Genomic DNA, 11461 nt, shown 5'->3' with positions numbered 1-11461 from the left:
ATTTATCATGTATATATATATATAAATACACACACATACAGTATATATTTAGAAATTATTTACATGTATATACATTTATATATTTATACTATTATATTTTATATTATATATAAATATATTTAATATATAAACATAACATTTTTCTTATATATACACATGCATGTGTTTGTATTTATATATACATAATATATGAGTGTGTACTGTGTATATTTATTATGTAAACAAAAACTTTTATTTTGGATGAGATAAATTGTGATTAATCGTTTGACATCACTAATATATATACTGATCCCAAACAGTTTAATGCTATGTAAAATAAATATAATCAAAATAAAGACCTGAAGTGTACCATCAGAACTGCCACACTGAATCTTCGAACTGTCATAATCTCAAAAAACAAATGGCATAATTTTACTAGATTCAGGCTTCACTGCCATGTGGACATTACAGTGTCTCTGTCTTACTGGAAATGAGAGGGATGGGGGTCGGCTGTAGAATGGCAATAGGTCCATTAGGCAGGGCTGGAGTGCTGATGGTGGGCATCACTGGCACCGACAGCCCTGTGCCCATCATGGGAGTCATGCCCGGCATGGGGCTCATGGTAGTCATTGGTATAGGGGTCAGAATGGGCACGCTGGGCATCATGGGTACATTTGGCATAGTTCCCATTCCTGCAAAAGCACAAGGGCAAATTCAAACAGACATATCTATACAATAAGACAACAAGATTGCTTGAGAGGTTTTCAAACCATTTCTTTTTATAGCAAGACCTCATTAGTTTAACACTAACAAAATCTATTTTTTACAAATATCAAAAACAAAAGCTAAATCTTAAAGCTGACAAGCTGAAGACATGTTTCTCGTGTACACTTTGAAGGTCGTGGTTACAGCCATCTGTTCCACATTACAACTCAACTCATCTTGTGGCCATCAAGCTGTGCACCTGCTGTCATAAGAAGGACTTTCACGAGGATTGAGGTTTTCCTAGCAAATGGGGAAGTATCTTTTGACATTTGCAGTATTTTGCACTTTTATAGCATTGGCTAAATCTAAAATCTACTTCTAATGTTAATCAAGGTTTTTTTCCCACCAAAAACAGTCGTAACTTAACACTAAACTGCTACTGTGCCTTTAAGACTTAAATGACCTCTACATAAATGACCTCCATACAATGCAGGCCAGATTGCTGAACACTGAATATTGATGTTTGGGCAGCATTCATGTGTGACTGCGGCCGGTTATGGTAACTAAAGAGAATCTTTGGCCTGTTCTGTATTGTGATACTTGTGATAACAATTAGATTAACATTAATAATTTGTAATTACAACAATAAACTGTGTACTGATTCACATTTTGGTTACAGTGCAAGAGTGTTACAATTCCAATGCCCTCTTAGATCATCGCTCTGCAGGTTATAGTGTAGTTTGGCAGCGTACCGAGAGGTGTTGCTGGCATGGTTGGCGATGGCACAGGTGGCTGCTTCATGATGATGGGCAGAGCTGTAGGAAGATTTTGTCCCTGCAGTTTCATCTTGATCAGCTTCATGGCTATAGAAAACTCCAGCCGGTCCATCCTACCATCTTTATTCATATCAGCCAGGGCCCTACCAAACACAAACAAACAGGTCAAGACTTCTCCGTCAATTTCTTTTTTCTTTCTTTTTAAAGACTGTGCATGGTCAGGATTTATTACCAGATCTCAGCTAGCACAGACTGGGGAAGCCCTGATTGAATGAAGAAGCTTCGTGCTTTCTCCCCTATACACAAAAATTATTAAAATATAAATATTAAATAAAATAAAATATTTGGTACATAATTTCATATGTAGTACATAAAAATGTAAATTCATTTATGTTTGTATATATAATTAACTTCAAGAAATTAATCTCTCATTAAAAATTGAAATAAATAATAATATCATAATTAGAATAATAAAAAGGTTTTTAACATTAATACATTTGAATAATGGCTCCCCATCACATACCTGTAACAAAGCCCTGTACCGGCGAGAGGGTGTCAAACTTCTGATCATGTTTGTCCCTCTCCTCTGGGGTTATAGCCCAAATACTCCGACCACCTTACAAGAAAAGTAGACAAACAGAATAAGGCATAAAGAAGAGAAAAAGAAAGAGGGAAAAGAAATAAACTACTAATAGTGCAGGTGGATTCAATATTCTAGTATCAGCAGGTACATTTAAATGCACATAAACATTTGTAGTCAAGCTACAGTGGGATTTTGTATAGGCTGTTCAAATGATATATGTGGCACATCGCTTCTGTCTTTCGGCGCAAGTGTACAATGCAAAGGCCAAAAAAAAGAATAAATCACACTATATCACATTCCAACTTGCGTTGTCTAGGTCTGACTTTATAAAACCCAAACTGAAGAAGATTTAAGATGAAAATGTTTAAATTAAATATTAAAAAGACAAATTATTACTTTAGTCAGACTGAAATTGAACTTTTAAAGTGAAAGTGTATGTAAATGCACTTAGTGTCACCCTGATATTTATTGAAATTATATAGTTAAGTCAGCTTAAAGCAGCAGTAAACATGCAACATGTAAAAATTTCTGTATAACAAGTCACATATATTCCATTTCAACTATTTATTTTTAAATCATGAAAAAGGTGTACTTTTTCGGTTTTACAAAATAATCACCACCAACTGCTTTAATTTTTTACATAACATTAAGAGTGAGCTGTCATTTTAAATGACCAAATGAAGAGGAAATGACATCATTTGAGGATCCAAGTTTAAAATCTGGCAAGTTTTACTGTCATTTAACATTCACAATTTGATTAGCCGAGCATAACATATCCACTCCATCACATAACATAGCTAGAAACTTTTTTTTCTACCAGTCCCTTGAATTTGACTCTTGAATGCTTATTCAAAAACAAGGAGAACAGCAGCCATTTTGGCTGAAATTGTCTGAATATCCTAACACATTAATTTTCATTCATTCATTTATCATTATTAAAAACAACCATTCTCCAAAAGAAAAGGCAGACATGCCACTGAATGTCTTATAAAACTAAACTTTCAATAAACAACATCCCTTGAAACATTTACAGGGTGGCCCGATAAATGTTATTCAAATGTACAGCTACTGAGAAAACTGAGAAAGCATCTTCAAAATGTATATTTTAACAAGCACAAGTCAGTTATCAAAAAAGCTAAATCAATAAGCAGTGAGGTGTCAGTGTGACAGATGGGCTGCTGACAGGCAGAAATGAAAGCGGACGGTCAGAGCCGCTGGTGTGTGAGCAACGCATGCTGCAGTGTGTGAGAGCAGCGTAGCACCTGCACACACACCACAAATATGAACGAGACATGATAAATAGGAAAGAACTCATGTTCTAGTGCATTTATGAGGCTAAAGGTCCTCTGTGTACACACACACAAATCCTGTTGGTTGGGACACGTGGGTAAACACACACACATAGAAATATAAAGCAGAGCTCTTACCATTCATGGCTGCAGGTGGCAGGGATATGAGGAGAGTGGTCCTGATCTCCTCGTCTCAGCTGGCTAGCTCAGTCATCTGCACCACACACACACACACACAAAGAGAGAGAGAGAGAGAGAGAAAGAAGAAATGTCCACTCATTAATAATGCAGGCAGGGGAGTGCAGGGCTGTCGCTATCTCCATCCTGCACTCTCCGAGTGAAAGAGAGAGAGAAGAGGATGTGTGAAGGAGAGAGGAAGGGTGAGAGGGAGGAAATGAGCGCTCCAAACCCCCCATACAAATGTTTTCAACAGACTAATGCTCTATGTGCAAAATCTTAATAAACAATGACACTTTTATGACTGACTGCATCAATATCCTCCTCCTAATAACATCAGAAACTGATTTCACTGCAATCAAAGCTTGATCATTACTTTGGGTGGAAACAACACTTTAACCCTGCAAAGCCCGACGCATGAAATAAGAGCCAGGAAAACCTAATAAACAGAACTTTTAATGGATATAGTATGATACAGTAGAATATAAAGCTCACACTCAAGGAGGAAAAACACCAAGTTTATTCAAAGGCCTAAACTGAGCAAAAATATGCAAATTGGTGCAGATGCAAATATTTAAATGGCCAAAAATTGTGATGAGTTGTCGCTCTATATCTCCTAATAATGTCTTAGTAAGTATAAGGAAATAAAAGCGCTATCTAGGTTTATTCCTGTAAGCCTGACATTATTAGATGAAATCATATAATATAACCCTTGCAAATTTACTAAATAATAATGCTTCCGGTAAATGTCAGTGGTGGGAGTCAGTAATGGGAGTCAGCCAAGAACTCGGATTCACACATTAAATCAATTACAGTCTGACATAATCTCTGTACTGTACGCATGAAAAAAAGATCAAGATGGCAGATAATTATATTATATATGACTGGGGTGAATTGATATGGGTACAGACAGAGACCAAAACAGACATAATGGACAATGATTTATATGCGTGTACAAAAACAGGTATATAGATCTTATCTGCATTACATTTCATTCACACACACACACACACACACACAATGCTAAAAATTCAGCTCTGCAATCACAGGAATAAATGACATTTTCAGTCATATAAATGCAGCCTTGCTATATATAGCTGCCACAGGAAAAAAAAGGCTGAACAAATACAAAACTATTAGTTTATTTGAATACTGAAGGGCTGTATCTTTGTGTCTGTATATCCCCGAGAAACACATCTGACCAGACAGGGGGCTGGCAGACACCATGCAGCCTAATTATACAAGACCACCACAGACTAGTCAACTAGTCATTCAGACCACCCACACTTATAAAACTAAAGATTTTCATACACCCCTATTAAGTGGTCAGTATATCTTTGTATATCGGCCGATCCCAAAAAGTCCAAACATCAACTTGGTTAATATATGACTACCACTAATCATAAGTCATTTAACAGACCAGCTGTACTGTATCTGACAGCTGTCAGGTCTTCAAAACCAATTACTGATAACAGAATATACACACATTAAAACCAGGGAGAAAGTTGCTGACAGGAAGTGATGTGTGGCAGTATTTGCTAGGGCTGTGGGAGCAGGTCTATCGACCTTTTTCCTACGCCCCATGATGCTTTGCGCGAATTATGGGTGGAACTTCCATTACAACAGAAACAATCATTCGCTGCAGTCACAGTGTCGCTACTCATTCATTCATAGCAAGATGTGGAATCACACGCAGACAGAACTTATAAAGGACAACATCAATATACCTGTCCCTTCCTTAAAGGACGATTTTAAAAAGTGGCCGCGCATAACGTACAGTAGTATTTTTAGCTACTTTGTTAATTCAATTGCTTGTGACGGTAAGGCAATGAGCAATTGGAAAAGCTCAGAGGCTTACCAATACCTTCACAGTAATAAAGTAGGTTGTGTGCTATTCAAAGATGTGGGCAATGATTTCGTGTACTTAAAAGCTGATGTAGAGCCGAGTCAAAGCCTGAATGTGTCACACCATAAAGCTTGGGTTTTAGTGTCTACGTCAGGTGTCATACAGACGGCAGGGTGCTCATGTAGTCACGTAGCTGCAGTAATGTGGAAGGTCAGTAAATACATGTATATAAAAAAAAAATAAATAAATAAAAAAAAGGATGATGAGGACTCGCTTTAAATAAACTGTTTAAGGACAATGTACTAACATTGAAATGTATCATTTGATACAACGCACTGTGCATTGTGTAAATACGTTTTTACACTGTAAAAACTAAAATTATCATCAAAATTATAAAACATCTAAAATTACACTGCTAACCATACCCCTTAACCCTAACCATACCATGGAACCTGTGCCAGCCTTACCCAAATCACACCTCATTGGCATCAAATGTAAAAAAAAAAGAAGGGTAAAAAAAATTCTCACCATATGCACATAGTCGTTAAAGACACCTAATATGAAGTGGGATTGATGATGATGATTGTACTATATTATTAGTATTACCATTAGTATTAGGCTAGTAGTAAAAGCATAATCTGAGTGCTAACTAGTGTTTTACATCTAAAAGCTACAATCCTAGGGAGGCAAGAAAATAAAGAGTAAGAAAGACTATTATTTCTTCTATAAAGGTAGAGAATGCAGTCAGGCAAGGCAAGACAGGCATGTCATGTACTGATGTGCAAATGAAGTGGAATGCAGGCACGAGGAAGAATGTAGGGCTGAGGAAGGCAAAACACATCAACTTTAAACGCCATAGACCAGGCCACACATATCCAGGCCCATCATCATTACCTCCAGATCTAACAACTTCACCCCAGCATTTCAAGAACCATGCTGAGTTTGTAAGCCATAGAAATTCATCTTTGATGGCACCACCGTTTCAGCTGCAGACAGAAGGTCTTCTTCAGCTAAGCTTCAGAGCAGATTTAGACAGCAACAAGACCAGCTCAAACCGCACATAAACAAAACATTTCACCGTCGGTGTAACTCAGTCAACGCTGCTACTATTTCCGGCGGAAGTTATACCCATAATCGTTTTTACAGCAGCGCCCCCAGGAAAAAGGTGGATAGAGGAACAGAATGCAGTCAGACAGGACAAGCTTCCAGAAAAGCCCTCGGACAGGGCATGCTTGTCATGTGTGTCATATCACTCTCTTTTCTCTCATTCTCTCCCCATCTAACACACTGGCTGTGGTTTTCTTTTATTCAGAGAGTGATGGACAGATTGAGTGATTTATTTATTTGCATTTAATGCCATGACACAAATCTGTGCAAATATTAGGTAGGTCAGGTTCTGTAAGATTTTTTTTTTTTTTAAGAAATTGCTAATGCTCATCAAGTCATAATAGTGTGACATATTATTACAGTTTAAAATAGCCGTTTTCTATTTGAATATATTTTAAAATGTAATTTATTCCTGTGATGGCAAAGCTACTCAAGAAACATTTTTTATTATTATCATTATTAAAAAAACGTGTATTAAGTGCTGCTTAATATTTTAGTAGAAACAATACCGTTTTAGGATTCTTTGATGAAAAGAAAGAAAAATAGCATTTATTAAATTTTTTTGTAACATTAGAAATGTCTTTACCATCACTTTTGATTAAATTAATGAGTCACTGCTAAATAAAAATATTAATTAAAAAAATTAAACATTAAATTAAAAATTCAAATTGAATGATCTTGGACAAACTGCATATTTTAATGAGAATAACTATATTTAAATTAGAAACTGCATGCACTGAATATCTCTCTTTCCAGTACATATAAATTCAAAGGGAAATCACTCAAAACCGCTGTGTTCCTGAGAGCTTTGAGAGACCAATGGTATTTCATTGTGGCTTTGCATGTTATTTGCAGCTGGGTCAAATTTTGCATGAATTGATCTATAGCAAATATCCAAGATTCAGTTCTTAATAAAACATTGAAAAAATAAAATATTTCTTTACACTATATTATCATTTGCTTGCCAATTATAATGTCAAATTCGTTGGTACTGTATGAATTCTTTGGAAACACTGAATCACAGAGAAAAGCACAATGTAATTGTGTCATTCTTCCTTCACTCACTTTATTTTAATGACGTGTACAGTACGATGTGAGAACTGCAAAGATAGACTGTGAGTTCATAGCTGGGCATGTCCCACCACCTCCTGCCTCCACCCTGTGTATGATTTAACAGCCACAAAGGAACAAAGGAAGTGGGTGGAAAGCAAAAACGAAACAGGATGTCGACAGGTCACAAACAATGTTAAATGCTCTGGACCCACAGCCCTGTGGTCGGAGAGGACATTAAGCCACATTAAGACCAACAAACCCTGTCTGTGTGTCAGACCTTTAACTTTTGTGCTTGCCACTGAATTCTCAGTTCTCATAAAATGAAAGCATCGATTGTAGATGAGAACGTGGCGCCTTGATCATGTAAAAAAAAAAAAAATCTCTGGCAATATTACCAGAGATGCTTGGTACCAATTTCATTTCCCTATACTGTTAAATTATATTAGTATTATATATTTATATACCATTATAGTATTTATTAATATTTTGAATTAGCTTTTATTTTTATATTTTCATTTTAATTTTGAAGTTATTAATCTTGTTACGTGCTTTTGCCATTTATTTTTGCCATTTATTATTTTATTTCAGTTGTATTTCAATGATCAATTTTTTATTGTTTTAGTTAACAATAAGTGCACTGTTTCAGCAACATATTTTATGTGCCAGAATAAAATATTTTTTTTCATTAACCGTTCAAATGGTATTCAATGAAAAAAAAATGGTTTATCATATTCAATCTTTCATAATCTGATGCTTTCAACATTATCAGAGACCATTCTTCAAAAAATCCTCATCTGTGCTAGAGAGCTAGATAACTTTAGCTTGGTGACATAGTCTAATCAGTATAATGTTCAATACAGCCCCTTAACACCAAGTTCGCAGTGCATTAAAACATGCACATGATCAACAAATACAAGACATAGTATCACACTGGCTCTGTGGCATCCTTTGTTTTTTTAACCTTGTATATAATGATGCCCAACATTCCCAACTGTCTTTTTAAAGCAAATATTTTTTCCAGGTTGTAACCGAATCATTTGGCCGGCGGCTCTAACACAATAACACTGGCAGAATGGATCGGTTCATTAGTCTGCTTAGATAACATGAGCTGTTTTGAGCATTTGTGATGAAGGGCAGATAAGTGCAAGTTATGAAGATAAGCACGAAAAGTACACATGATCTTGAACAACTATGTTAAACAAACTATTTCTAACATAAAATATAAATTTGGTAGATAAACATAAATCTCATAGAACAAGCTTGTGACCATTCACCTGAAAACAGAGGACAAAAATCAGTCATTATGGTTTGACAAATCATTCTCCTTCACTGATCCAGAGTTTGCAAGGACATTTCCTTAAAGACTGAAAAAGAATAAACTACATTACTATTAATTTAAAAGAGCCCTAATTCAAAAACCCAACAAGAATGTTATGTAATGTTAATTCATGTTTACAGAATAGAGCACATTATTAAGAGAGAAATCAGGTGCAAATTGATCAATATGATGTCCAATCTATGGAACAAAAATCAATGAAAGGATCAGAAACACTGACCATTGGCCGTGATGGCCAAAAATGTTGTCTAGTTAGGCAACGCAGTAAGTTTTGAAACACAACCATCATCATCATCATCATCTATTAGATCATGTATTATATTTGCTTATTTGTCAATTATGTTATTTTAATTTTGCATTATTAAATGTAATCCATTTAACTGAAATACGTCTGTTTGACAGATTTCAAGTACGAGAGCTCTTCCACATTCCGAGAGATGTTGTCTGATGGCTTTATGTTCAGAAGGTCACGTCAGTGAAGCCTGAACAAACAGACAGACAGCTGGCAAGAAAGCATATACACTGTACATAAACATCCCGCTACTAAAACATCACTGAACCTACATCAGGGCTCAACAAAAAGGATCTTGTTGGCGCAGTTATCGGGCCAGGAGTTCACATTTTTACTTGCCCTGCCAACATTTCCCTGACTGTACTTCAAGTAGCTATGTTTAAAAAAAGCCATTTTTAGCCAGTGAGCGAAAAATGCTACCTATCAGATTGTGCTACCAGCATCTTATTCATGTGGTTTGAGGCTTTTTTAAATGTCCATACCTACCCCTACTCTTACCCTAAACCTACCCGTCCACACCTACCCTTACCCTAAACTTACCCTTAAAACAATGCAAATATATTTTTGGTAGCACAATCTGATAGGTAGCATGTTTCGTCGGTACACCAGCAATTGTCACGTATGAATCATTGTAGCAATATAATACAAAAGCGAATAAATATCACTTTAACGTAGGCTATTTTGTTTAACTCCACTAGACAGTGTAACTCTGAGGGTCAAAGGCAGACAGACGAGTTTGCCACTCGTCTGGCAGGTTTGTGTGAAGAAAGTATGTTCGAAAGCACTTTGAATCAGGTCTTTAACATGAAATGACTCACAATGAGCTCTAATATTTGTAATATGAAGCTCTGAAGGACTTTGAAGAGTGTGAAACTGGACACTTTTCCCAACTCATCACACGACTACTGTAAAACCAAATGATAACCAGCAGAAAATGTTCAACATTACATGTAAGTTACCATAGACGGTATGTGTATAATAAGTATTGTAACTATATTCTAACTAGCTACAAAGTGTGATTAAAGCACATACCATTAAAATGAGCAGACATTTGAGCAGTATTACAGGAGGTACTCACATTACACAACAGCATTATTGACTTTGCGAAATCTCCAGGGAGGAAAACATATCCTTTTCCATTGTCCTCTGAATTAACGTGATGACAATCGGCTTTCAGGGTTTCTTCAAAGAATTTCTGCAGTGTTTTATTGAGAATCTTTGACAACCTGTTGCTGTATGGCGCTGTCAGACAAACATGGCTGACGACGGGACGTGCGCGAGCGCTGAGCGCAGAAGAGCCTTTTAGAGCCGATGATGGGAGGAGCTGAGAGTGTTTCAGTGCAACACTGCTGCCCCCTCACTAGCTACAAAACATCACATTCAATCTACGCGACGCCCTTTTCTATCTATCTATCTATCTATCTATCCAAAACAATAAATTCTTTATTGCCACACAAATGGGCTCCAGAAATAGGTCTATCCATCTAGCTTGTTTTCAATTCACAATTACTAAATACTAATATGTTTTACAGCAATATATTCCATATTTAAATGACTTATTTAACCAAAACAAAACGTAATATAGCCTAATTTTCAATCATGTCTATATATGGATCGTACAGTATATATATTTTAATCCTAATCACGATAATGGTGTTCTCCTAACCTCCTGCTCTTTTATGCCAGTGCAAATTAAGTTTTAGAAAAGAAAATAAGTGCAAATGAACATATGGATGAATTACTTCTTATGTACATATTACTTTATAGTAATAAAACCTCAACCTTAAGCATACAGAAAAAGTAACATCGATAGCAATATAAAGACAATATATAAGCAATATAAAGATATAACTCTCATGAAAATAATTACTTTGACAGAGAATGTTTCTGGAAACCCAAGTATTTCATGAACTTGAGACAAAAGCTACTTTTTAGTTTAGCCTTAAATTGAAGTTTGTAAGTTTGTCATTCTCTCTGGCTCAGGGGAAGAAAAGAAAAGAAAAGAAAAGAAAAGAAAAACTATAATATTTCCAAACAAATGCCACACGAGGGCGCACTTTACCTGCATAACATTATTGTATACCTTTCCGATTAGGTTTCCTGCTAAATGAAGTAATGAAACACTTTCGTTACTGTAATATTTTATTCTTAAAGTGTGCTTCCTGTTAAGTATAACTTATCTGTGTAAAAGTACAAAGTATGCACAAATGGCTAACTTGTCGACTGGAGCATCATTATCAATTTGGACAAATGTCAGAGATTAATATTCTCTCTCCTGATATCATTAGTAAAATAAACTCTGATCATGCCATAAAAAA

General features: G+C 35.8%; 1 protein-coding gene across 1 annotated transcript in view; it reads right to left on the bottom strand.

Moving 5' to 3' along the window:
- LOC107719497 (intersectin-2-like) overlaps positions 1-10443 on the bottom strand; it is a 32205-nt gene extending 21762 nt beyond the window's left edge. The window contains exons 1-6 of the mRNA XM_016526916.1: positions 10222-10443; positions 3471-3546; positions 1984-2076; positions 1693-1756; positions 1437-1603; positions 465-671 (exon numbers count right to left, since the gene is read on the bottom strand). Of these exons, the coding sequence (XP_016382402.1) occupies positions 465-671; positions 1437-1603; positions 1693-1756; positions 1984-2076; positions 3471-3477 (538 nt within the window). The 5' untranslated portion in view covers positions 3478-3546; positions 10222-10443. The remainder of the gene's footprint in view (positions 1-464; positions 672-1436; positions 1604-1692; positions 1757-1983; positions 2077-3470; positions 3547-10221) is intronic.
- Positions 10444-11461: the final 1018 nt, after the last annotated feature.

Source organism: Sinocyclocheilus rhinocerous, unplaced genomic scaffold (genome assembly GCF_001515625.1).
Source record: "Sinocyclocheilus rhinocerous isolate Xijiao unplaced genomic scaffold, SAMN03320098_v1.1 scaffold1234, whole genome shotgun sequence".
NCBI lineage: Eukaryota > Metazoa > Chordata > Actinopteri > Cypriniformes > Cyprinidae > Sinocyclocheilus > Sinocyclocheilus rhinocerous.
This window is presented reverse-complemented; position numbering and strand designations above follow the sequence as displayed.